Source organism: Schistocerca nitens, chromosome 10 (assembly GCF_023898315.1).
Source record: "Schistocerca nitens isolate TAMUIC-IGC-003100 chromosome 10, iqSchNite1.1, whole genome shotgun sequence".
NCBI classification, from domain to species: Eukaryota; Metazoa; Arthropoda; class Insecta; order Orthoptera; family Acrididae; genus Schistocerca; species Schistocerca nitens.
In genome coordinates, this window is record NC_064623.1 from 160508484 (window position 1) to 160536138 (window position 27655).

Genomic DNA, 27655 nt, shown 5'->3' on the forward strand with positions numbered 1-27655 from the left:
ATTTGTTGACTTGACAGAATAATTCTTTGCTACAAAAAGGCCGTTTTTTAGAAGTTTGTCAATTGACTTCTCTAATTTGCATAAATAAGTAAATAACATGAATTATTAAGAAATCATTGGTTTTCATCTAAAATAGGAGTGTTTACGTGAATACTGAGTGAAAACGGTCCTAGTGAACAAATAGGTTTCACTGGGTGATTTTTATTTAAGGAGATCCAAAATACGTAAGTTGGCTACTATTTTTCGTACTTCACATTAATTATTTAAGATGAACTTAGTGTTTTTACATGATGACATTTGCTGTATCAGTGATCAATTGATATTAACTCTTGTGTGGGTCTGTTATTCAGTATAATTTAATGGGTTGACTGTTTATGGAGACATGTTATGCAATCATTGTTAACATACACAATAACTTTTCTATAATCATAAATACTCGTTAAACTGGTTGAATTTGGAGGGTATCGCATACTTCAGTAAAGTAAAGCCTTTAGTAGGTTCCGTTACAACATCCATCGCAAGAACCAATTATTAGTGGTAAGAAAACAATTTACTGGCAGAATACGGTTCAGAAACATAAAATTATATATATATATATATATATATATATATATATATATATATATATATGTGTGTGTGTGTGTGTGTGTGGTGAAATTTTTTTGGCCCTACTGAGACAAAAACCTGTGGGCGCCCCTGCATTGCGCTATGATCCTGTACTTTTCTCCCTTTACATTTATATTTGTGTGTGTGTGTGTGTGTGTGTGTGTGTGTGTGTGTGTGTGTGTGGTGAAATTTTTTTGGCCCTACTGAGACAAAAACCTGTGGGCGCCCCTGCATTGCGCTACGATTCTGTACTTTTCTCCCTTTACATTTGTATGTGTGTGTGTGTGTGTGTGTGTGTGTGTGTGTGTGGTGAAATTTTTTTGGCCCTACTGAGACAAAAACCTGTGGGCGCCCCTGCCTTGCGCTACGATCCTGTACTTTTCTCCCTTTACATTTATATATGTGTTTGTGTGTGTGTGTGTGTGGTGAAATTTTTTTGGCCCTATTGAAACAAAAACCTGTGGGCGCCCCTGAATTGCGCTATGATCCTGTACTTTTCTCCCTTTACATTTATATGTGTGTGTGTATGTGTGTGTGTGTGTGTGGTGAAATTTTTTTGGCGCTACTGAGACAAAAACCTGTGGGCGCCCCTGCATTGCGCTACGATCCTGTACTTTTCTCCCTTTAAATTTCTCAGAAGACATTGTTTTACAACTTTTTATCCGTTTCTGAACCGTGCTGCATTGTTCCCACGGCTCTAATTATCCGTACAATACCGCGGCGCCGGCGAAGTTCGCTCGCAAACTGCTGCCGGCAATTCCGCCAGCGGCTGCAGCCTAATTATTCATTAGCCAACGGCGAGGAGTTTCAGCGTTGCGCTATGAAAGATGCTGCAGACCCTCAAACTTGGTTCCTGCTCAGACTCGGTATAAATCGCACTAATTAGGGTTCCCTACCGCAGTCCTGCCGCGCAACAGTAATTGCTAGCGAGGGGTTTCCTCCAGCTGTAGTAGGAGCAGCCTGCTGTTGGAAACAGTGTCTGCGAGCTCATTACGGAGGAACTGTTTGTTTTACGTTGCGGTAAATGCTGATTGTCTTACGACGGAAGACACGAAAAAACCACATTAAGTTCCTGCTTGCCTAGTAACAGATATTCCATCAACTACTATCTCCTGGTGTGACTCGTCCGTAGCTCGTGGTCAAGTGGCTAGCGCTGCTGCCTCTGCATCGCGGGGTCCCGGGTTCTATTACCGGCGGGGTTGGGCATTTTCTCGGCCCGGGGTCTGCGTGTTTGTGTTGTCCTCATCATTTCGTCATCATCATTCGGTGGCTAGACTGGATTGTGTAAAATCTCGAATGTGTAAAAATTGGGACTTTGTACGGGTGCTGGTGACTGTGCAGTTGAGCGCCCTACAAACCAAACACCGTCATCCAACAGTGACTTACGTATGTTTTTGCATAGGGTCCGCCTTTATCAAAACACAATTTTGTTTTTAAACTCAAACATGTTTCACTGCAGTTGCAGCATTTTCAGTGGGCTTTTATTTTTCAAACACGAAGAAAGAGCTTCAACCCCAGGATGATTATTTCAACATTGACTTACTTAGGCATAGTTTTGTTCAAGTAAATCATCGTTTAATTGATTTAATATTTCGACTGGCCGGTGACCAGTCGAAATATCGGGCAATGAAGTAAATGACGATCGGCTGCAAGCCCGAAAATTGGTTGTATGAAACGTACCCTTTGGAAAATTTATAAATGACAGTGCTGCAAAAACTCGTACGTTATTTGATTTTCAAACAGCTGAGCAAAACTGAACGTACTCAGGCATTTCTCCCTTTACTTATTCTGATCAACAGCAAACTGACACACAATATTTTTTAGCGCAACGCAATCTGACTTTCAGTAATCCCTACAAAAGAATGGCCCTGACTAACAATAACCTATACCTTTCATCAATCACTTACCTCACAAAAATCTTCGTTACTCGAACTACTGCAATACAGCGAATGCCAATACTGCCAGCTAAATGAAAGATTCTAACTACTGAAGGCACTAACTACTGATAGGCATAGTCAGCAAATGAAAGATTTTGATAGAGAATAAACAATGTATTTACCTTAATAATGTTCAAAAGTCATATATATATATATATATATATATATATATATATATATATATATATATATATCAGTTCATGACATCCAGTCTTACAAATTTACTGTCTCTGATGGACACACGTCCAGATCGTCCGCTCTCAAAATTCTACTATCTCTGTCCCGACATCCACCACTGCTGGCGGCTCACCTCCAACCGCGCAATGCTACGCGCTGTTCACATCCACCTGTCCAACACTACAATAGCAAATATTGCGACAATGCCAACCAGCCACAGATTGCTCACAGCACAGTCAGTGATTTTCATGCAGAGCGCTACTTGGCGTTACCAACATAAAAACCTAAACAGCCTACTTACAGTTGCAACATTCACTTCGCTGGGCAAATGTTAAAACTCACAGGAATAGTTTTGTTAACAACGGCAACAATTCCTGAGAGAAAATGGCACGCACCCATTAGAAGTGGTAGTATGTCGAAGTTCACGTACCCACCATCGGCGGTTTTCTTTTTTTTTTTTTTGTCTGAGTCATCAGTCTTCTGACTGGTTTGACGTGGCTCAACACTGATTCCTCTCCTGCGCCAACCTCTTCATCCTAGAGTTTAATTTCGAATGCAAGTCAGTGAGGAGTGGCTAGGTGATGTCAACCATGATGCAGGACTATGTGGTGAAATGTGCCATTACAGGTGATAACACATGGGTATACGGATATGACTTGGACCGAGCAAGGTGGCGCAATGGTTAGCTCACTGGACTCGCATTCGGGTGGACGACGGTTCAAAGCTTGCGTGTGGCCATCCTGCCCTAGGTTTTCCGCGATTCCCGAAAATCGCTTCAGGCAAATGCCGGGATGGTTCCTTTGAAAGGGCACGGCCCTTCCCCATCCTTCCCTAATCCGGTGGGACAGATGACCTCTCTGTTCGCCCCCCCCCCCCCCCCCCAAACCAACCAACGGATGTGACTTCGAAACTCAGGCTCAGTCATCTCAGCATATACATTTTGGATCGCCGAGAGAGAAAACAGTTCTACAATTGCTTCCAGATTAGGATATGTTCGCTGTGCTTTTCGCGTTTAACGGGACATTGGGCCATGAGTTCTTACCACAAAGTCGTAGTAGAATCAAGGAGTATGACTTTCAGGCACAACAGGATTTACGCGAATCAGTCTGAAAAAAAAAAAAAGACAGGACTTGTGGCGAAACAGCTCACGGCTTTTGCACTACGATAATGCATATACTCACACTTAATTCCACAAGCTGCGACATCGTCGCGAAAAAACTTCCCTCAGAAGTTTCCTTTAATTTCCGTCTATGGTCACAATTTTGTTCTGTTCGACAGATTACCGGTTTCGGTCTTTAATGACCATCATCAGATCTGTCTCATAAAATCAAAGTCCTAATACACTGCAGCCACAGTGGCATAGTCAACTGATTCCGCATTTAATAGTTGACTATGCCACTATGGCTGCAGTGTATTAGGACTTTGATTTTATGAGACAGATCTGATGATGGTCATTAAAGACCGAAACCGGTAATCTGTCAGACAGAACAAAATTGTGACCATAGACGGAAATTAAAGGAAACTTCTGAGGGAAAACCAATGCCCTAGCCTCAGAGTTCGCCAGACCGTAGCCCCAAGCGACTCTCTTCCTGTTCCCCAAAATAAAGGAACAACGGCCATCGTTTTACAAGCTTAGGTGAGATAAAAACGAAACGCTGAGAGACTTAAAAGCTATCCCAAAGATCGAGTTCTGCAAGTGATTCGCGGACTGAAAACAGCACTAGTGTGTGCGTCTCATCTGTGTATGTTTCCAGGTGGGGATGTTCAACCGCCAAACAATTGTTAAAATTCATGGTGAAACCTTTAGTTGTCGTTTATTCTGCACAATTCGCTACTAGTTTCGGTCAATGAGCATTATCGAGAGTAGCTGACGTAAACTGTAGGGAAGTTATAGCATAATTTGAACAAAAGTAATTTTTGAGCCCACAATAGCGCTTAAAAACTCTCACACTAATAACTGTGCACGATAATTTTCGTCAAGAAGCAAGTCCACATCGACATCTAGCAACACACGTGAGTTTTCTCAACACTTGCGACTGGAGTAGGTTAAGTGAGGCAGGACGTACAGGCCGGTATTCCCCAGACAGGTTGTGGGAAGCTGGCGTGGAACTACACTGTTGGCCATTAAAATTGCCACACCAAGAAGAAATGCAGATGATAAACGGGTATTCATTCGACAAGTATATTATACTATAACTGATATGTGATTACATTTTCACGCAACTTGGTTGCATAGACCCTGAGAAATCACTACCCAGAACAACCACCTCTGGCCATTATAACGGCCTTGATACGCCTGGGCATTGAGTCAAACAGAGCTTGGATGGGGTGTACAGGTCAGCTGCCCATGCAGCTGCAACACGATACCACAGTTCATCAGGAGTAGTAACCAGCGTATTGTGACGAACCAGTTGCTCCGCCACTATTGACCAGACGTTTTGAAATGGTGAGAGATATGGAGAATTTGCTGGCCAAGGCAGCAGTCGAACATTTTCTGTATCCAGAAAGGCCCGTACAGGACCTGCAACATGCGGTCGTGCATTATCCTGCTGAAATGTAGGGTCTCGCAAGGATCGAATGAAGGGTAGAGCCACGGGTCGTAACACATCTGAAATGTAACGTCCACTGTTAAAATTGCCTTCAATGCGAACAAGAGGTGACCGAGACGTGTAACCAATGGTACCCCATACCATCACGCCGGGTGATACGCGAGTATGGCGATGACGAATACACGCTTCCAATGTGCGTTCACCGCGATGTCTCCAAACATAGATGCGACCATCATGATCCTGTATACATAACCTTGATTCATCCGAAAAAATGACGTTTTGCCATTCGTGCACCCAGGTTCGTCGTTGAGTACACCATCGCAGGTGCTCCTGTCTGCGATGCAGCGTCAAGGGTAACCGCAGCCAAGGTCTCCGAGCTGATGGTTCATGCTGCTGCAAACGTCATCGAACTGTTCGTGCAGGTGGTTGTTGTCTTGGAGACGTCCCCATCTGTTAACTCAGGGATCGAGACGTGGCTGCACGATCCGTTACAGCCATGCGGATAAGATGCCTGTCATCTCGACTGCTAGTGATACGAGGCCGTTGGGATCCACTACGGCGTTCCGTATTACCCTCCTGAACCCACCACTGAGAATAGCGGGAAACTTCGGGATTGGTGGTCATGAAATATCAAGTTAAGGATTCTGCTACCTAGGCAGCAAAATAATCAATGACGGACGCAACAAGGAGGACATCAAAAGTAGACTAGCAATGGCAAAAATGACATTCCTGGCCAAGACAAGCCTAGTAGCATCGAACATAGGCTTTAATTTGAGGAAGAAATTTATGAGAATATACGTTTGGAGCATAGTGAAACATGGATTGTGGGAAAATGGGACCAGAAGAGAATCGAAGCATTTGGGATGTGGTGCTATAGACGAATGTTGAAAATTAGGTGGACTGTTGGGGAAAGGAATGAGGAAATTCCGCCCAGGATCGGTTCAAATGGTTCAAATGGCTCTGAGCACTATGGGACTTAGCTTCTGAGGTCATCAGTCCCCTAGAACTTAGAACTACTTAAACCTAACTAACCTAAGGACATCACGCACATCCATGCCCGAGGCAGGATTCGAACCTGCGACCGTAGCGGCTGCGCGGCTCCAGACTGTAGCACCTAGAACCGCTTGGCCACCCCGGCCGGCCCCAGAATCGGAGAAGAAAGGAATATGTGGAAAACATTGACATGGAGAAGGGACAGTTTGATATGTGCCAAGACATCAGGGAATGACTGTAGACGGCAAAAACTGTAGAGGAAGACAGAGACTGCAATATATGCAGCAAATAATTGGGGACGTAGGTTGCAGGTGCCACTCTGAGATGAAGAGGTTGGCTGAGGAATTCGTGGGCCGCATCAAACCAGTCAGAAGACTGATGACTCAATAAAAAAAAGTAAAAACAAAAATAAAGAGATCTCTGTCAACTCTGCCGCAGGTTATTGCACTACCGATGTACATTCGAATGCTCCAGACCGCATGCTCCTTCCGTCCGCGTAACCTCGTTATAATGGGGCACCGCACACCGGCTTTCGTCACAGCGGCCGGTATCAGCGCCGATATATCACGGGTGACCATCTGGAGGCCTTTATCTACGCCCCTGGCCCCGTTCTTAAGCTCCGCTGGAAACCTGCCTCCGTCAGTAGCACAGCGATTCGCGTTTCTCCGCCATGTCGCCGTACGGAAGAATCCTGACGTGTTGCAGAGGCACCTCTGCCTGGCAGTCAAAGGGGAAGACTCTGCCTAGCGTGGAACACGGGCCGTGGAATGGAGTCAATGGGGACATTATGGTGAGTGCGTGTCACATGTAACCACTTGCGTTCATATCAGTTAGTTCAAAATGGTTCAAATGGCTCTAAGCTCCGTCGGACTTAACATTTGAGGGCATCAGTCCCTTAGAACTACTTAAACCTAACTAACCTAAGGACATCACACACATCCATGCCCGAGGCAGGATTTGAACCTGCGACCGGAGCAGTCGCAGGCCGCTCATTATGTACGTAACAGTTCTGAAGTTTATTATGCGGTGAAAGAGCTACACAGGCGTCGGGAATTTTGAATAACTTAGCTATTCGTACTATAATTTCCCCACAAATAAAAGACATTTTACGATTACATCGGCATCTATAACTAAGTATATACTCCGGAATACATCGTGTGGTGCAATAGGGTATGTGCCTCATACTACTACTAATTGGCTTTGCTTTCCCACTTGCAGATGGACGGAAAAATGACTATCTATGTGCCTCCGTACGAATAGTAATATTTCTTATCTTGTCTTCGAGATCTGTACGCGAAATGTACGTTGGTGGCAGCAGAATCGTTCTGCAGTCGGCTGCAGTTGCCGGATCTCTAAACTTCCTCAACACTGCAGGTATTTAACGAACAGAACGTCATCTTCCTCCAGGGATCCCCAGTTGAATCCCCGATCATCTCGGTAATACTTGCGTGTTGACCGAGACTATCGGTAACAAATCTAGCAGCCCCACTCTGCATTACTTAGATGTCCTTCTTTAATCCAACCTGAAGAGGATTCCAACACTCTAGCAGTATTCAAGAATGGGTCGCACTAGTGTCTCCTTTACTGATGAACTACGCTTTACAAAAAATTCTCCCATTCAACTGAACTCGACCACTCTCATCCCTACTATTGTCCTTACGTGCTCGTTCCACTACATATTGCTTTGCAGCGTTACGATCAGATATTCTACAGATATGACTGTATCAAAAAAATGGTTCAAATGGCTCAAAGCACTATGGGAGTTAACTTCTGAGGTCATCAGTCCCCTAGAACTTAGAACTACTTAAACCTAACTAACCTAAGGAAATCACACACATCCAAGCCCGAGTCAGGATTCGAACCTGCGACCGTAGCAGCAGCGCGGTTCCGGACTGGAGAGCCTAGAACCGCTCGGCCATAGAGGCCGGCTGACTGCATCAAGTAGCACTCTAATAATGCTATATTCGTATCCTAAGCGTTCGTTTTCCTTACTCATGTGCATTCTACATTTGTAAAAATGGTTCAAATGGCTCTGAGCACTATGGTACTTAACTTTTGAGGTCATCAGTCCCCTAGAACTTGAAACTACTTAAACCTAACTAACCTAAGGACATCACACACATCCATGCCCGAGGTAGGATTCGAACCTGGGACCGTAGTGGTCGCGCGGTTCTAGACTCTACATTTGTAGCTAGCTGCCATTCGTGCTTTCTAAAACCGTCTTTCGTCTCAGGGAAACTGATCGTATTAGCTAAAATCACTATTACAGGAGGCCTATGTGAAAGTTCAAAAATGGCTCTGGGCACTATGGGACTTAACATCGGAGGTCATCAGTCCCCTAGACTTAGAACTACTTAAACCTAAGGACATCACACACACCCATGCCCACGGCAGGTTTCGAACCGGCGACCGTAGCAGCTGCGTGGTTCCGGACTGAAGCGCCTAGAACCGCTCGGCTACCACGACCGGCTATGTGAAAGTCACAAGCTATCTAACCAGCTATTGAAGGTCCTACCAAACCTAGCCAACAATTAATTAAGGTAAAAATTTCACAATGGACACAAAAAATATTTTATGTCTAACTTTCACTTACAGCTGTTATCATAAGATATTCTGTATTTCTGCTATTTATTCATTTGACCAACGGACGCATGATCCATTCAGCTAGCTCACATTTGTACACACACAAATACACTACAAGATACTTGGTAGGCAATTAATAAAGCGATAAAGCAGCACTAAAGCCATTGCTAAGACACTCATATAAGCTTTCCGATTTAAATGTATATAAAAATCAATATACAACAATGTAAAGATTGCGTAAGTCAATTTTAAGACTTTCAGCAGTCAGTACGTAGTATCTGGTGATACAGTGGGCAGTCAAGGGACGTATGATTAAGATTTACGATTATTGTACAGTTAGAGGTAGGGTTGGCGGAGGTCCCCGTGGTTAAATCACAGCAGTCAGACTGTTACACTTACTGCTCTCACGCTAAGAGCGACTGGGTATAACAAACTCCGTCATGCCTCAGGGACGTGTTATGGGACAGCTCCTGCTCAATTATCGGGCGGATAACGTTGGAAACACCAAAAGTCTGTTCGCGGATAATGATGTTGTTTATAAGTAGGCTGCAACGCCGAAAAAGTGTTTCGGGATGCAAAAAGACCTGTGCATGATGAACATTTGCTAAAGGGATTGGCAGCAGACCTTTAATGTAAATAACTGTAACGTACTGCGCAGAAAGAGGCGGAAAACTGAAATCTGTTAAATTACAGTACTGGGGATAAATTACTGGAAACAGCAACAGCCGTAAAATATCTGGAAGCACGAGGTGGGAACAAAAAGTACGGTGAATAATTTTATTAAAAACAAAGTAATAAGCTTACAAGAAATTTCATATAATCTTCTTCAAAATACTGGCCTTGGCTAGCAATGCACTTAACCCAACAGTGAGTCCATGACTGGAAACATTTCTCGAAGGCTTCTTTTGCAAGGCCGTTCACGAGCTCTGTTGTAGCTCTCTCAAAGTCAGGAACTGTGCCAAAACGTTTTCCTTCAAGTACGGTTTTAATTTTTGGGAAGAGCCACGTGACACACGGTGCTAAATCTGATGATTAAGACGGATGTCGACAGACGGGAACATTTTTGCAGGCCAAAACTCGCGAATCAAAAGCGAGATGTGGCACGCTGCGTTGTCGTGATGAATAAGGAAGCCATTGGCCCAATTTTCTGCTGTCTTTATTAGTATATCGTTTCGCAAGGTTTGCCGTACGCCCTTGTAAAGTTCGGTGTTTACAGTTGTTCCACTTGGTACGGATTCTGATCGCACTATGCCCTCAGTATCGATATAAAAATCAATGAGCATGACTTCGATATTCGATTTTCACTAACTAGGGCGAGGAGATTCACGGGTTTTCCGTTGGGAACTGTGAATTTTCGTCTCAGGGTCGCATCCATAAACTCAAGGTTCATCTCGACTTACAGTTTTGTACATGAAGTCCGTATCTGAATGAAGACGATATTGTGTTCGTCACTTAAAAGTCTGGGAACAAAGTTTGTAGTCACTAGTCTCATTTGAAAATTATCGGTTAAAATTATTTGCACGGACCGATAAGAGATGCTTAGAGATCCCGTGGTTCATCAGTTTAAAAGTTGGAGTCTTCGAGTCTTCAGCTGATGAACGAAGGGATTCCGTTGTTGAGGCCTGTGGATACCTGTTACTTTATGCCGGATACTGTTCCGACTGCACATAATGTTAGATTCCTCCTACACGTCGGTCGTGGAGGGGGGCTGAAGATGGCGTAATCAAACGCAGAAACTCCTGGCATAAATAAGTTATATTCAAAATTTAATTTTACGTGAAAAACCCTTCAAAAGCCAAAATCGCACAAAGCATTTTTTTATCCAAGACAGTTTCAACACTTAGCTGTCATCTTCAGGTCTTAAACATTTTTTGTGGTAAAACATGTTCATTTTACGCTGAACCTCATACACAAGATGTCAGCGTAAAATGAACATGTTTTATTACAAAAAATGTTTAACATCTGAAGATGACAGCTAACTTGGTTTTTGAATGCTTTTTAACAATCGCCCTTCAGTACTCTCATAAAGACAAAATTGAGTAAATTTTATTTTTTTCCGGTTATAAAAGTTCATAGATCGAACAAACTCAGTCTGACGGATTGCGCCCTTACATTTAAACAACATAAAGTATTACACAAATTATTTCTATCAATTTAATAAGGGAGATCCACAACCTTTTAGAAAATGCGAAGGTGGAAAAAAAAATCTGAAACAGTCTGACGTGAACTCGCCACTCACTGTTTCGTAACTTGCCACCCCTGCCAACGACGCTACGCATAAGTTATGCTGTGTGTAATGTATTTTATGTCACGGTCTTCAGAACGTTTTAATCACTTGTAAGTTCACTGACATTTACTTAGGATATAACAAGTCCAATCGCGAACGACACTTTTCTGATTAATGTACAATGTGCCGCTGGCTTGAAAATATCGTACTTATATAACACAAGAATTTATAACACGAAAACAACCACACTGAAGACCCAAACAAACTGGTACACCTGCGTAATATTGTGTAGGGCCCCCGCGAGTACGCAGAAATCCTGCAGCACGACATGACATGGACTCGACTAATGTCTGAAGTAGTGCTGGAGGGAATTGACACCATGAATTCTACAGGGCTGTCCATAAATCCGTAAGATTACGAGGGGGTGGAGATCTCTTCTGAACAGCACGTTGCAAGGCATCCCAGATATGCCCAATAATGTCTGGAGAGTTTGGTGGCCAGTGCAAGTGTTTAAACTCAGAAGAGTGTTCACGGAGCCACTCTGTAGCAAATCTGGACGTGTTTAGTGTCGCATTGTCTTGCCGGAATTGCCCGAGTCCGTCGGAATGCACAATGGACATGAATGGATGCAGGTAATCAAGCAGGATGCTTATGTGCGTGTCACCTCTCACGTCTTACCTAGACATATCAGGGGTCACATATCACTACAACTGCACATGCGCCACACGAGTACAGAGTCTCCACCAGACTGAACAGTCCCCTGCTGACATGCAGGGCCCATGGATCCCTGAGGCTGTCTCCATACCGGTACAGGTCCATGGGCTCGATACAATTTGAAACGAGACTCGTCCGACTCAGCAATTTGTTTCCAGTCACCAACAGTCCAATGTCGGTGGTGACGGTCCCAGGCGAAACGTAAAGCTTTGTGTTCTGCAGTCATCAAGGGTACACGAGTGGGCCTTGGGCTCCGAAAGCCCATATCGATGATTTTTCGTTGAATGGTTCGCACACCGACACTTGTTGATGGCCTAGCATTGAAATCTGCAGCAATTTGCGGAAGTGTTGCATTTCCGTCACGTTGAACAATTCCCTTCAGTCGTGATTGGATCCGTTCTTGCAGGATCCTTCTCTAGCCACAGCGATGTCGGAGGTTTGATGTTTTACCAGATTCCTGATATTCACGGTACACTCGTGAAATTGTCGTACGGGAAAATCCCCACTTCATCGCTACCTCGGAGATGCTGTGTCCCATCGCTCGTGCGCCGAGTATAACACCACGTTCAAAGTCACTTAACTCTTGATAACCTGCCGTTGTAGCAGCAGTAACCGATCGAACAACTGCTCCAGACACTTTTACAGGCCTTGCCGACCGCAGCACCGCATTCGGCTTGTTTATATATCTCTGTATCTGAATACGCATGCCTATACCAGTTTCTTTGGCTCTTCGGTGTAAATACGATAGTTATTTAGTCGCCAATATGATGTTTCCTGTCATGTCATTACAAAAATTACAAAATGGAGCAACAACAACGCGCTCTCGAGAGATTCAATGCGCTGATGCTTATAAACAGATTAGATTCACAGGGAGCCGGCCGGAGTGGCCGTGCGGTTCTAGCGCTACAGTCTGGAACCGGGCGACCGCTACGGTCGCAGGTTCGAATCCTGCCTCGTGAATGGATGTGTGTGATGTCCTTAGGTTAGTTAGGTTTCATTAGTTCTAAGTTCTAGGCGACTGATGACCTCAGAAGTTAAGTCGCATAGTGCTCAGAGCCATTTGATTCACAGGGTGTAAGTTATAACATAAAATCCAAAAAAGATGGGCTTCAATTGAGCACGACAAATAGAATATGGAGTCTCGGAAGCCTGGCTTTTGACGTAGAGAGCGTTCTTGCTTCTTATTGTTTGCAGCAGGCCGCTGTGGCCGAGCGGTTCTAGGCGCTTCAGTCTGGAACCGCGCGACCGCTACGGTCGCATGTTCGAATCCTGCCTCAGGCATGGATGTGTGTGATGTCCTTGGGTTTTTAACTTAAAGTAGTAAGTTGTAGGGGACTGATGACCTCAGATGTTAAGTCTTATAGTGCTCAGAGCCATTTGAACCATTTGTCAATCTCCTCCAAACCCCTATCTCCTGCTCCCCATAATTTTTTTCCATGTCCTTCTGCTCCCCCCTTCTGTCCATCTCCTCTGTCCCTCCTCTCTCTCTCTCTCCGTCCCCTCTTTCATTTTGCTGCTCATCTCGTCCTTCCCCTCTCTCAGCCCATTCCCTGCTCTCTCCTATATCACCTACTTCTCATTCTCATTTCTTTCTCTGTCCATCTCCATCTCTCTCTATCCATTTTCTCCTCCCCAAATATCTGTCCCCCTCCTCTTTCCCCCTCTCTGTTCATCTATTCCCTCTCCTTTCTCTCACCAAGTTATCATACCCCACCCCGGTTCTCCCCGCCCCCAAACCCCCCACCACCACCGCTGTTTTTCTTTCCAGACACTAATATGTGTACCAAGATTGTTTGAAATTGATCCAAGGGCTTTAAAAGGACCATTTGTACCTGCAGAATTACCCGAATACGCCCATGTCACATATACACACATCAAAGACATTTTGTATCACCTCGGTTCCGAGAGTCCCGTAACCTGTACAGAAAATTGGAATAAAGCTCAACATAAACATTATTTGCGCCCTTTTTATTGCTCATGAAAACCACACATTGCATGTTCTACCACCATACAGCGAAACCTTCAGAGGTGATGGTCCAGACTGCTGTACACACCCATACCTCTAATACCCAGTAGCACGTTCTCTTGCATTGATCCATGGCTGTATTCATCTTATTGGTTGCACTCCATGTGGCACATTACCAAAAATGACAGTACGAATACTGTGTTTAACTTGACTAAATGGTTCCTCAACGTGAAACAGCAGGGAGTAATTTCACTAAAGTCGTACAGCGCCACGTCCAGGGTAGTTAGCTAGTCGCTTCTGTCGACGGTCTAAAGCCGTCGGCACACGGACCGTGCTGTCGAACGTTAACGCTGAGCGTGCCAAGTTCAACGTGCTGCTGAATGCTCAGGAACGATGCGACTCGTGCATACGGTACGTGGTCCCAACGTGGTATACGCGATCGCAACGCACTCCAGCGGCAGTTGAGGGATGTTTCTAGTTCGTAAATCACACTGTTTACTCAATGGGTGCGGGTAAAATTCCCACGTTAGCTCTATTAAAACGTACATTTCCGCAATCGTCCACGGAAAGGAAAGTACCATGTCCATTACAAACAGTGCGGTACAAATTTGGAATACTTCTTCGCCTAAGATAACCATTATTTCATCATTTCCACATTTTAGTAAAACCCCAAGCTCAGTTCCTACGCAGTAGCAGAACCTTTGCAACATGTGAACTACGAAGCGTAAAAGGAAAAGGAGCAAAATATCTTTATACAAGTAGCGCAAGCTGTCCTGTAGATTAAGCCAATCGAACAAAGTCACCCCTCAAAAAAGGTTAACTCATATTTACATAACATCAAATATTATAGTATATACCTATATTAAACTAATAATAAAGTATCAGAACCTAATAAAAACGCAAATGACAAGAAAAAAAAATTGGAAGTGTCAAGACGCGTACCATCGCCTCGACGAACATTTCTACAAAACATTGACGCCACTCATTACGCTAAACCAACATTGCATTGCTTATGTCTACTCATATTATCTTATAGCTTGCTGAAAAGCTTAGTCGTACATATGTTACTAATTGAAATTTAATTATAACAAATTGTACCAAGAACAATGCGTTTTGTGTGGATCTTCAGTGTGTCGCTGCCTTCAAATAGCCTACTCTCACAATACGCAAGTTACTATAATTTTTTGCCACGAATACGATGTTTCTCATTATTTTATTGGAACGAATCACACAGTTAACAACGGGTTTTCCTGTGACTCTCATTTTTCTGGCGCTAAGAAACGGTATATATACATGTTGTTTTTGTTGTTGTGGTCTTCAGTCCTGAGACTGGTTTGCTGCAGCTCTGCATGCTACTCTATCCTGTGCAAGCTTCTTCATCTCCCAGTAATACTGCAACCTACATCCTTCTGAATCTGCTTAGTGTATTCATCTCTTGGTCTCCCTCTACAATTTTTACCCTCCACGCTGCCCTCCAATACTAAATTGGTGATCCCTCGATCTCTCAGAACATGTCCTACCATCCGATCCCTTCCTTTAGTCAAGTTGTGCCACAAACTTCTCTTCTCCCAAATTCTATTCAATACCTTCTCATTAGTTATGTGATCTACCCATCTAATCTTCAGCATTCTTCTGTAGCACCACATTTCGAAAGCTTCTATTCTCTTCTTGTCCAAACTATTTATCGTCCACCTTTCACTTCCATACATGGCTACACTCCATACAAATACTTTCAGAAACGACTTCCTGACATTTAAATCTATACTCGACGTTAACAAATTTTTCTTCTTCAGAAACGCTTTCCTTGCCATTGCCAGTCTACATTTTATATCCTCTCTACTTCGACCATCATCAGTTATTTTGCTCCCCAAATAGCGAAACTCTTTTACTACTTTAAGTGTCTCATTTCCTAATCTAATTCCCTCAGCATCACCCGACTTAAAACGACTACATTCCATTATCCTCGTTTTGCTTTTGTTGATGTTCATCTTATATCCTCCTTTCAAGACACTGTCCATTCCGTTCAACTGCTCTTCCACGTCCTTTGCTGTCTCTGACAGAATTAGAATGTCATCGACGAACCTCAAAGATTTTATTTCTTCTCCGTGGATTTTAACACCTACTCCGAACTTTTCTTTTGTTTCCTTTATTGCTTGCTCAATACTGAGCATGCTTTTATTGAGCATATATACATAGAGGCTTGAAATGAATGCCAATATGGCGCCTCACAACTCTGTGCTGAACGGAGACGGCGTGCGTGTGACGTAGGTGGCGTTGTGCCATCTCATTGGTCAACGCTCAGACTCACGCTCAACATATCTGACTTGCCAGATATTGCTGTGCACGTTCGGAAAGACTCCTCACCGTGCTATTCCACGCTATGACGTCAGAAACTCGGCACGCTCAACGCTCAACGTTCGGATGCACGGTCCGTGTGCCGACGGCTTAAGCCTCTTCCCACCTCATATCTCGCCGTGGCAGAGTGGAGGGCGAGCGTCAGGTGTCCTCTGCGACGGACCGCACCATCTTGCTGACGGAGTTCCCGAGTCAGCGCTCCCGAGAGCACCCGCTGACAGCCATCGATCCGATCGCCGCCGCCCACTCTACACTGCTGACGCGGGTGTTTATGCAAATTGTCAGCAGCGGCCGCAGACCGAGCGACACGACAGCCCAATCCAGCGGTGGCGCCCGTATGTGAATTGCAGGTGCTGCACGTCCCTCAATCTCGTGCGCTTCCAACCATGCACGTACACAGCGAGCTGTGTGACACGTCGCATTGTTCTACAGGTAGATGTCGTCGTGTCAGGGAATATACCGCACTTAGGGATGGAGATGGTCCCTAAGGATAGACGGATACTTGAGTTGATCCACTGTGTCTTCGAGACACCCAGGGAATGCCACGAAAACATTGGTTCAAAATGGTTCAAATGGCTCTGAGCACTATGGGACTTAACATCTACGGTCATAAGTCCCCTAGAACTTAGAACTACTTAAACCTAACTAACCTAAGGACAGCACACAACACCCAGTCATCACGAGGCAGAGAAAATCCCTGACCCCGCCGGGAATCGAACCCGGGAACGAAAACATTCTCCAGTGTACAACACTGCCTTCTCTGACCTGGACCCATCCGACGATTGTTGCAGGGTGATTACTTTCGGACGTTTCATTCCATACACGTAAGCATCTGGAAAGGTCACCTGTCGGCACTCAATGGTCGTCCAGTCTCCCACTGGCGTGCAAATTCCAGCCTCCGTCACTGGCGAATACCAGACGGCATGGGTGCAAGAACCTCGCACATCCTATGGTGGTTCATACGCAGCAAAGTTCGCTGAACGGTCGCTATGGAGACACTGTTGTTAGCCCCTTGGTTCATCTTGGCGGTCAGTTTCTCTACAGTTGCACCTCCATCCGCCCGCACACATCTCCACAGCCGTCTTTCACCGCTGCCACCTATGGCACGTGGACACCACAGCTGTGAAGGAGTCTTTTATTAGGTAGCACCATTTTGCCAAGTACGGTGTACTTTAACCACGACGATACGCGAACATTTTACAAACTTAGCAGTTTCTGAAGTGCCTCCACCCTTGGCCGGAGAGCCAATGATCACATCCTTGCCGACGTCACATAAATCGCCCCATTCTCAGATTACGACAATGAATGCACTATTACGACAACGTCTCCTATATAGAGTGGTCCACTGATAGTGAACGGGCCAAATATCTCACGAAAGAAGCGTCAAACGAAAAAACTACAAAGAACGAACCTCGTCCAGCTTGAACGGCGAAACCAGATGGCGCTATGGTTGGCCTGCTAGATGGCGCTGCCATAGGTCAAACGGATATCAACTGCGTTTTTTTTAATAGAAACCCCTATTTTTATTACGTATTCGTGTAGTACATAAACAAATATGAATGTTTTAGTTGGAACACTTTTTTCGCTTTGTAATAGTGTAAGAAGGCTGTTCAGGTTTTTATGTTGGTAACGCCACGTAGCGCTCTATATGAAAATCACTGACTGTGCTGGGTGAAGGCTGTGGTTGGTTTGCATTGTTGGAGTGTATGCTATTGTAGTGTTGGGCAGTTGGCTGTTAACAGCGCATAGCGTTGCGCAGTTTGAGGTGAGCCGCCAGCAGTGGTGGATGTGGCGAGAGAGATGGTGGAGTTTTGAGAGCGTATGATCTGGACGTGTGTCCATCAGAGACATTAAATTTGTAAGACTAGATGTCATGAACTGCTATATATATTATGACTTTTGAACACTATTGAGGTAAATACATTGTTTGTTCTCTATCAAAATCTTTCATTTGCTAACTATGCCTATCAGTAGTTAGTGCCTTCAGTAGTTAGAATCTTTTTTTAGCTGGCAGTAGTGGCGCTCGCTGTATTGCAGTAGTTCGAGTAACGAAGATTTTTGTGAGGTAAGTGATTCGTGAAAGGTATAGGTTAATGTTAGTCAGGGCCATTCTTTTGTAGGGATTATTGAAAGTCAGATTGCGTTGCGCTAAAAATATTGTGTGTCACTTTAGTGAATGTCTGAGTAAGTTCAGTTTTTCTCAGCTGTTTGAAAATAACTAATGTAAGAGGTTTACTCAGCACAGTGATTCATTAATTTTTCTAAGGGGACGTTTCATAATAGATTTCGCTGTAATAGTCACAAACGTGTAAGTACGTGGTGTCACGTAACATTTCGCCATTGCGGACGCTATGTGCTTCGTGACACATTAATAGTGTTAAAATGGACCGTTTACCAATTGCGGGAAAGGTCGATATCGTGTTGATGTATGACTGTTGTGATCAAACTGCCCAACGGGCGTGTGCTATATATGCTGCTCGGTATCCTGGACGGTATCATCCAAGTGTCCGGACCGTTCGTCGGACAGTTACGTTATTTAAGGAAACAGGAAGTGTTCAGCCACATGTGAAACGTCAACCACGACCTGCAACAAATGATGATGCCCAAGTAGGTGTTTTAGCTGCTGTTGCGGCTAATCCGCACATCAGTAGCAGACAAATTGCGCGAGAGTCTAGAATCTCAAAAACGTCGGTGTTGAGAATGCTACATCAATCTATTGCACCCGTCCCATATTTCTATGCATCAAGAATAGCATGGCGACGACTTTGAACGTCGTGTACAGTTCTGCCACTGGGCACAAGAGAAATTACGGGACGATGACAGATACTTTGCAGGCGTTCTATTTATCGACGAAGCGTCATTCACCAACAACGGTAACGTAAACCGACATAATATACACTATTGGGCAACGGAAAATCCACGATGGCTGCGACAAGTGGAACATCAACGACCTTGGCGGGTTAATGTGCGGGAGGAAGAATAGTTGGCCTCCATTTTATCGATGGCTGTCTAAATGGTGCAATGTATGCTGATTTCCTACGTAATGTTCTACCGATGCTACTACAAGATGTTTCACGGCATGACGGAATGGCGATGTACTTCCAACATGATGGATGTGCGGCAGAAAGCTAGAGTGCGGTTGAAGCAGTATTGAATAGCATATTTCATGACCGGTGGATTGGTCGTCGAAGCTGAAGGATATTTGCTATCGTCATCCACCGACAACGCCTGACAACATGCGTCAGCGCATTGTCAATGCATGTGCGAAAGTTACGGAAGGCGAACTATTAGCTGGTGAGAAGAATGTCGTTACACGTATTGCCAAATTCATTGAGGTTGACGGATATCATTTTGAGCATTTATTGCATTAATGTGGTATTTACAGGTAATCACGCTGTAACAGCATGCGTTCTCAGAAATGATAAGTTGACAAAGGTAGATGTATCACATTGGAACAACCGAAATAAAATGTTCAAACGTGCCTAGATTGTGTATTTTGATTTATAAAAAACCTACCTGTTACCAACTGTTCGTGTAAAATTGTGAGCCATATGTTTGTGACTATTATAGGGCCATCTATCACAAAGCGAAAAAAGTGGTCCAATTAAAACATTCATATTTCTTTACGTACTACATGAATATGTAAAAAAAGGGGGTTACTATTTTTAAAAAAACGCAGTTGATATCCGTTTGACCTATGGCAGCGCCATCTAGCGGGCCAACCATAGCGCCATGTGGTTTCCCCCTTCAAGCTAGGCAAGTTTCGTTCTTTGTAGTTTTTTCGTTTGACGCTTATTTCGTGAGATATTTGGCCCGGTCACTATCAATGGACCACCCTGTATATAGATACAGGGTGAAGCGAAATTCCCGCACTCGAGCTACGCAGCGCGGCTTCTCACATGCCATCGATAAAAATATATCTGCCACAAGACTTCGTACGGCGAGTACATCCGGCAGATAAAGGACGTCAGAGACTGGCAGTCTTACACTACTGTAACCATATGTATAGTAAGTACCTCTGTCAAGAGGTTGTGTCCTGCTGTAGAGTTGGTGCAGTGGATTGCGTTTTTGGTTAGTGTGTAAGAGGTCGAGGGTTCGATCCTGGGTTCAAGAACAAGTTTTAATTTGGTAAATGTAGTCCAAGTGGTACGGTATCTGATATGTTAATTGTCAACAGCGATTGAAGCGGGTCCTCTGGAAAACAATTGCACTTACATACGGCAATCTTAGAAATCGGACATTGCTCAGCTTTCAAAGATGCCCTTTCTACTTCCTCTACTAGAAGCGAAACCTGTTTTCTTTGTACCCTCCTTTAATGATCACATAGAGTAGTACCAACTATTATTCTTGCCTCGTTCACATGCATTACATTTCGTTAGGACCTTACATTACCAGTAGGACCAGTAACGTGCTTTGCGAATAGTGTACAAACTCGGTTACTATTTGAAGGTGTTATCACCATTGTCCCATTAATTGTTTCAACTGTCTGTTTCTTGTTTGTCTAACCACGTATTTGTTGTGTTCAGCGTAACAAAATGTTGTAAATTCAGGGTACATGTGACATAAGAAACGGTGTACATTACAGTATGAAATGTCAGAATGAAATTAGGAAATAATAAAGCACCCTAGCCCAGGACGGAACCCTCGCCTCCTGCATGCTAACCCAAATCTCTACCCACTGCGTCAACTGTGCAGCACAATTGTAATTGACAGAGGTTGTTAACATACGTGTTGTCACAATGTTGCCACATTGCCACTCTTTAACGTCCTTTTTCTGCCGGATATACTCGCCAGGCGAAATTTTTTGAGAGACTTTTTTTTTATCGCTGGTATGTGAGGAGTCGCGCTGCGAAGCCCGAGAGCGCGAATTTCGCTTCACCCTGTATACCCTCCACTGCTATTACTGCCACCGGCCGTCTATGAGTGGTTACTGCACGTTGTCGTCGAGTATAGGAGGTAGTGACATTATGTGATTGGACCGAGTGACTTTATGAGTACCCTCTGTATTTGCGTCCCATCCGTATTACTCACAAGGGAACCTCCCCATCGCACCCTACCCCCTCCCCCCCTCAGTTTTAGTTATAAGTTGGAACAGTGGATAGGCCTTGAAAAACTGAACACAGATCAATCGAGAAAACAGGAAGAAGTTGTGTGGAACTATGGAAAAAATAAGCAAAATATACAAACTGAGTAGCCCATGTGCAAGATAGGCAACATCAAGGATAGTGAGAGCTTAGTAGTGCCGTGGTCCCGTGGTTAGCGTGAGCAGCAGCGGAAGCGGAAGGTCCTTAATTCAAGTCTTCCCTCGAGTGAAAAGTTTACTTCCTTTATTTTCGCAAAGTTATGATCTGTCCGTTCGTTCATTGACGTCTCTGTTCACTGTAATAAGTTTAGTGTCTGTGTTTCGCGACTGCACCGCAAAACCGTGAGATTAGTAGACGAAAGGACGTGCCTCTCCAATAGCAACCGAAAACATTTAATCGCAAGGTCATAGGTCAACCGATTCCTCCACAGGAAAACACGTCTGATATATTCTATACGACACTGGTGACGGCATAAGCGTCACATGACAGGAATATGTTGTCGACCCACCTAACTTGTACACTTGGCGAATGGGTAAGAAGATTCTTCTACCTTGCCCGATTTAGGTTTTCTTGTGGATGTGATAATCACTCACAAAAAATCGATGAAAACATAAGAGTTTGTCACATAAACTGCAACAAATGAATGCAACAGTTTCACAGTCGCACAGTTTTCCCTGTGCTCCGTCAAAATATATGTTTTTAATGTTTTCAAAATGTCTGAAAATAAAAACTTAAACCTTTCACTCGAGGGGAGACATGAACCAAGGACCTCTCGTTCCGCAGCTGCTCACCCTAACCACGGGACCATGGCGCTCCTGAGTTCACACTCTCCTTGATGTTGCCTATCTTGCGCATGGACTACTCAGTTTCTATATTTTACTTATTTTTTTCATAGTTCCACACAACTTCTTCCTGTTTTCTCGATTGATCTGTGTTCAGTTTTTCAAGGCCTATCCACTGTGCCAATTTATAACTAAATCTGAGGGGGGTGCGATGGGGAGGTTCCCTTGTCAGTACCCTCCCCTAACGATTTCGCTGTCTGGTAAATTTACAGCCCTGCAGCAATACCGAAGTGTTTCACCTAATGGAGTGCAGATCTGTCGACACTCACATATACCAACACCTGGCGACCCTCGAACAAGAACGCGGATCCTCCTAGCGAAATGCATTACCGGTCAATGACGCTGATAAACAAACCACGTGACGGACAACTCAATTACCCTGATGCAATCCTGGCAGCTGTTAGCTAATGCACGGTTCGCACGATGCACGCACTGGGCGTGTGGTTAACCGATAGACCTCTGCGACGCGCGGACGTAATCAGCCGCAGATAAAATCTGACCCACTTTCCGTACTTGTGTTTACGTGCACTGAAGTGTCACCCTGCGTTCGCGTCGTATCGTACAACAACAAGCCGATGCATTTTTCTCGCCTAGGCCGAGTTTCATCGACCTGTTAGTATTTCAGCTCTCCCTCATCACCGCTTCCTTCTAGTCCTTACGCTCTTATCCTAAGGATGCCATAGTTTTCTTGTTATCTGCCCCTCTTATATCAGGTCTCACCTTTATTTTGTTTGCTGCTCTAGAACTAAGCAAGCGTCTTGCACCTGGAGAACCATATACCGAGGAGCACATCTACATCTACATCCATACTCCGCAAGCCACCTGACGGTGTGTGGCGGAGGGTACCTTGGGTACCTCTATCGGTTCTCCCTTCTATTCCGGTCTCGTATTGTTCGTGGAAAGGATTGTCGGTATGCTTCTGTGTGGGCTCTAATCTCTCTGATTTTATCCTCATGGTCTCTTCGCGAAATATACGTAGGAGGGAGCAATATACTGCTTGACTCCTCGGTGAAGGTATGTTCTCGAAACTTCAACAAAAGCCCGTACCGAGCTACTGAGCGTCTCTCCTGCAGTCTTCCACTGGAGTTTATCTATCATCTCCGTAACGGTTTCGCGATTACTAAATGATCCTGTAACGAAGCGCGCTACTCTCCGTTGGATGTTCTCTATCTCTTCTATCAACCCTATCTGGTACGGATCCCACACTGCTGAGCAGTATTCAAGCAGTGGGCGAACAATTGTACTGTAACATACTTCCTTTGTTTTTGGATTGCATTTCCTTAGGATTCTTCCAATGAATCTCAGTCTGGCATCTGCTTTACCGACGATCAACTGTATATGATCATTCCATTTTAAACCACTCCTAATGCGTACTCCCAGATAATTGATGGAATTAACTGCTTGCAGTTGCTGACCTGCTATATTGTAACTAAATGATAAGGGATCTTGAAATTTCTTAGTTCGTGTTTCAATCTAATGACCGATTTTAGAAGTATACGACTGACCCATACTAGAGACAGCCATTGTTTTGTATAGTCTTCGTAAATATTACGAGTTCTACATATTTAATGCAATACAAAGTTGAAGTAGATCGGAAGGTCTTTCTACCATGTAATACGTGGTATTTGCAAGTGAAATGAGTTTCTTTAATGTCTCGAAAACTTTTCCTGCCTCGAAAATCGAAATTTGTTTTTGAAATTTGACTCCTTCTCGAATCCAGTAGAACTCAGCGACCATACTTATTTCGATTAATGAAAAACGGTACAGCAATCAGTCGCAGTTTGTGTTTAGTGTAACAGATCTGAATTTTGGTCACCGAGTAACCATCTTCAGGGCTACAGGTAATACAGGAACCAATTAAAATACCATCATATACATGTTAACACCAAAGTACAATTGTATAAATTGTATTGGGTGGCCATCGTCGATGCTAGAGGTAACACAGGAACCAATTAAAGTACGATCATACATATGTTAACACCAAACTACAATTCTATAAATTTACAGTGACCGTCGTGGATGCTGGAGGTAACACGGGAACCAATTAAAATATAAATCGCATGCATGTTAATACCAAAGTGCAATTGTATAAATCCATACTGAGTATCCATCTTCGATGCTATAGGTAATAGGGGAACCAATTAAAATACAATCACGTACATGTTAACACTAACCAACCAAAGTACAGTTGTGTAAATTTATGCAATTGCACTTTGGTGTTAACATGCGTTCGATTATGTTTTAATTGGTTCTTGTATTACCTCTAGGACTGAAGTCGGTCACTCGGTGACCAACGTTTAGATTTGCTGCAGTAAACACTGGTTGCGACATTGCTGTACCTTCTCTCACATATGGAAATTAGTGTTGCCATACCACTTGACGGAGTGTATCGTAGAGTACTTTCGGCATTTCTATCGTTTTTTTCCCTTTCCTGTTATTCCGTCCCGGCTGAAATCGCGATAATTTGTAACAGTTATACCTGTGACGTTGTGTGCCCGTCCATCGCTGCTAGGTGAAAAAAAGTGTTAAAGTACAGGGTGTTTCAAAAATGACCGGTATATTTGAAACGGCAATAAAAACTAAACGAGCAGCGATAGAAATACACCGTTTGTTGCAATATGCTTGGGACAACAGTACATTTTCAGGCAGACAAACTTTCGAAATTACAGTAGTTACAATTTTCAACAACAGATGGCGCTGCGGTCTGGGAAACTCTATAGGACGATATTTGCCACATATCCACCATGCGTAGCAATAATATGGCGTAGTCTCTGAATGAAATTACCCGAAACCTTTGACAACGTGTCTGGCGGAATGGCTTCACATGCAGATGAGATGTACTGCTTCAGTTGTTCAATTGTTTCTGGATTCTGGCGGTACACCTGGTCTTTCAAGTGTTCCCACAGAAAGAAGTCACAGGGGTTCATGTCTGGCGAATAGGGAGGCCAATCCACGCCGCCTCCTGTATGTTTCGGATAGCCCAAAGCAATCACACGATCATCGAAATATTCATTCAGTAAATTAAAGACGTCGGCCGTGCGATGTGGCCGGGCACCATCTTGCATAAACCACGAGGTGTTCGCAGTGTCGTCTAAGGCAGTTTGTACCGCCACAAATTCACGAAGAATGTCCAGATAGCGTGATGCAGTAATCGTTTCGGATCTGAAAAATGGGCCAATGATTCCTTTGGAAGAAATGGCGGCCCAGACCAGTACTTTTTGAGGATGCAGGGACGATGGGACTGCAACATGGGGCTTTTCGGTTCCCCATATGCGCTTTTCTGTTTATTGACGAAGCCGTCCAGGTAAAAATAAGCTTCGTCAGTAAACCAAATGCTGCCCACATGCATATCGCCGTCATCAATCCTGTGCACTATATCGTTAGCGAATGTCTCTCGTGCAGCAATGGTAGCGGCGCTGAGGGGTTGCCGCGTTTGAATTTTGTATGGATAGAGGTGTAAACTCTGGCGCATGAGACGATACGTGGACGTTGGCGTCATTTGGACCGCAGCTGCAACACGGCGAACGGAAACCCGAGGCCGCTGTTGGATCACCTGCTGCACTAGCTGCGCGTTGCCCTCTGTGGTTGCCGTACGCGGTCGCCCTACCTTTCCAGCACGTTCATCCGTCACGTTCCCAGTCCGTTGAAATTTTTCAAACAGATCCTTTATTGTATCGCTTTTCGGTCTTTGGTTACATTAAACCTCCGTTGAAAACTTCGTCTTGTTGCAACAACACTGTGTTCTAGGCGGTGGAATTCCAACACCAGAAAAATCCTCTGTTCTAAGGAATAAACCATGTTGTCTACAGCACACTTGCACGTTGTGAACAGCACACGCATACCGCAGAAAGACGACGTACAGAATGGCGCACCCACAGACTGCGTTGTCTTCTATATCTTTCACATCACTTGCAGCGCCATCTGTTGTTGAAAATTGTAACTACTGTAATTTCGAAAGTTTGTCTTCCTGAAAATGTACTGTTGTTCCAAGCATATTGCAACAAACGGTGTATTTCTATCGCTGCTCGTTTAGTTTTTATTGCCGTTTCAAATATACCGGTCATTTTTGAAACACCCTGTAAGTTGACGACCTCTTATCGAATTTCCCTGAACTCTGGGCTTTCGCAGTCAAACGTAAATTAACACTGTCTCTATCCTCGCATGCCATGTATTAAATCACGGCTGTATTTGAATCCGTTTCAAATTTTCGATCGCGAGGCTGCAATGCGATCGCACCTTGTTCATACTCCACCCGCATTACGTCAAGGAGGCGTCGTATTTCATGCCATTGTTCGTAGACCATACTCACGATTGTTCATTGTAAACAAGGTGCACTGGTATATAAATTGTTTCATAGATTCCAGATGTAGCAAAAAACTATAAAATTTTAGTTTATTTTATACATTAATCACTAGATCGACCTATATTTAAATAAAAATGAATGCATATCATTTAATGTTTGAGGGGCTGAGAGTACGACTGGTACAACTGACGAAAATCTAAATACACATTTTGTAAGCAAAAGTGTGGATCTGTTCTGAGCAAAAGAAGTACACTCGATTGCCTCCTTATAGATGCACTCTGTGATGATGAAATTTAAGCTCCAAGTCAATGTCTGCACTGCATTTAGAATACAACTAGTACAGGTAAAATTGCGGACAGAAGGACAATTGCTGTTATCTACAGGGTGATTCAAAAAGAATACCACAACTTTAGGAATTTAAAACTCTGCAACGACAAAAGGCAGAGGTAAGCACTATCTGTCGGCGAATTAAGGGAGCTATAAAGTTTCATTTAGTTGTACATTTGTTCGCTTGCCATTTCAGCCAATAAAGTTGTTGGTCCCTTTTTCTTAGAAGGTGCTACTGTAACTGGACTACAGTATCTGGAGATGTTAGAGAATTGGCTGTTCCCTCAGCTCGAACAAGAAGCACAACAATTCATATTTCAGCAGGATGGAGCGCCACCACATTGGCACTTATCTGTCCATAACTACCTGAACGTCAACTACCCGAGGCGATGGATCGGCCGCCAGGCAGCCCGTGACAGAGCACTTCATCACTGGCCTCCAAGAAGCCCTGATCTTACCCCCTGCGATTTTTTCTTATGGGGGTATGTTAAGGATATGGTGTTTCGGCCACCTCTCCCAGCCACCATTGATTATTTGAAACGAGAAATAACAGCAGCTATCCAAACTGTTACGCCTAATATGCTACAGAGAGTGTGGAACGAGTTGGAGTATCGGGTTGATATTGCTCGAGTGTCTGGACTTGTTTTGAGTGAAAAAGAACCTTTTTACATACTCTTTGTAATGATGTATAACAGAAGGTTATATTATGTTTCTTTCATTAAATACACATTTTTAAAGTTGTGGTATTCTTTTTGAATCACTCTGTATAATGAAGTTTCTAGCGCGCATCTTTTTAAAGTACAGCAATAGGCTAATGTGAATGCTTTTAAGAGTAATTATAATAACACTTAATGCATGTTTAAACGGGTCAGTTTTGAAATGCTGCATGTATATCGAGAGGCAAAATCAGCATTCTGACACAATAGATCACAAGGTCCTTGACGCTGGCCATATATACGGTATAAGGAAATTGATAAAGATTTAGGTCTGTC

General features: G+C 43.9%; 1 protein-coding gene across 3 annotated transcripts in view; it reads left to right on the forward strand.

Annotated features, from left to right (window-relative positions):
- Positions 1 to 27655, forward strand: part of LOC126210223 (arylalkylamine N-acetyltransferase 1-like) — a 269395-nt gene that overhangs the window by 148008 nt on the left and 93732 nt on the right. Inside the window, exon 1 of one of the 3 annotated variants that reach the window (XM_049939405.1) lies at positions 6927 to 7052. The exons of the other annotated variants lie outside the window; for them this stretch is intronic. Within the exon in view, the coding sequence (XP_049795362.1) occupies positions 6933 to 7052 (120 nt within the window). The 5' untranslated portion in view covers positions 6927 to 6932. Of the gene's footprint in view, positions 1 to 6926; positions 7053 to 27655 lie in introns of those variants that run through there. 3 annotated transcript variants of the gene reach the window in all.